At 38.0% G+C, this 608-nt stretch overlaps 1 protein-coding gene across 1 annotated transcript in view; it reads right to left on the bottom strand.

Moving 5' to 3' along the window:
* LOC107562245 (cyclin-dependent kinase 2-like) overlaps window positions 1-608 on the bottom strand; it is a 42,006-nt gene that overhangs the window by 31,340 nt on the left and 10,058 nt on the right. The window contains exon 4 of the mRNA XM_016246853.1: window positions 114-284. Coding sequence (XP_016102339.1) covers window positions 114-284 — 171 coding nt within the window. The remainder of the gene's footprint in view (window positions 1-113; window positions 285-608) is intronic.

The following is a 608-nucleotide window of genomic DNA, read 5'->3' as shown; positions in this document are numbered from 1 at the left end:
AAAAAAGTGTACATGTAAATGTGGCTACTGTTACGCTTTAGATGATTTCACCTTATTTAAGGTGGAAACACACTGAACATATCTATTAGAAAAACAATGTTTCTGCCTCTCACCTCATGTGTGTAAGTCCGCACAGGTACACCAAACGCTCTGGCCAGACCAAAGTCAGCCAGTTTGATCTCACCCTGAGCATTGATCAGGAGATTCTGGGGTTTAAGGTCCCTGTGAAGAACACGATGAGAGTGACAGAAGGCCAGTCCCTGGAGCAACTGGAACAGGTAACTCTGAACAAATATAGACAAACAATTAGACAAACACACATTAGACAGACTATTTAGCCTTGGATGTTTAACACATGCGGGCTGCATTTGTTAACAGCATCATTAGCCCACCATATTTTTATAGTGTCTGTCATTTATTATAAACAACAAGTGTGTGGGAAATGTGCTTTACAAATCAACTTGATGTGCCTAACCTTGCCTAACATAGCACTGTTGAATGCAAAAATGCACAGTACACATAGCAAGATTTTTTTAATAATAAAAAGAAAACAACTAGATCGAATAGAAAAATAGAGAACACTAGTGTTAGAGAGTCAATAAAAAAAA

Source organism: Sinocyclocheilus grahami, unplaced genomic scaffold (assembly GCF_001515645.1).
Source record: "Sinocyclocheilus grahami isolate Dianchi unplaced genomic scaffold, SAMN03320097.WGS_v1.1 scaffold814.1, whole genome shotgun sequence".
In the NCBI taxonomy this organism is placed as follows: Eukaryota; Metazoa; Chordata; class Actinopteri; order Cypriniformes; family Cyprinidae; genus Sinocyclocheilus; species Sinocyclocheilus grahami.
The sequence above is the reverse complement of the archived record's forward strand: the minus strand, read 5'-3'. Positions and strand labels throughout refer to the sequence as shown.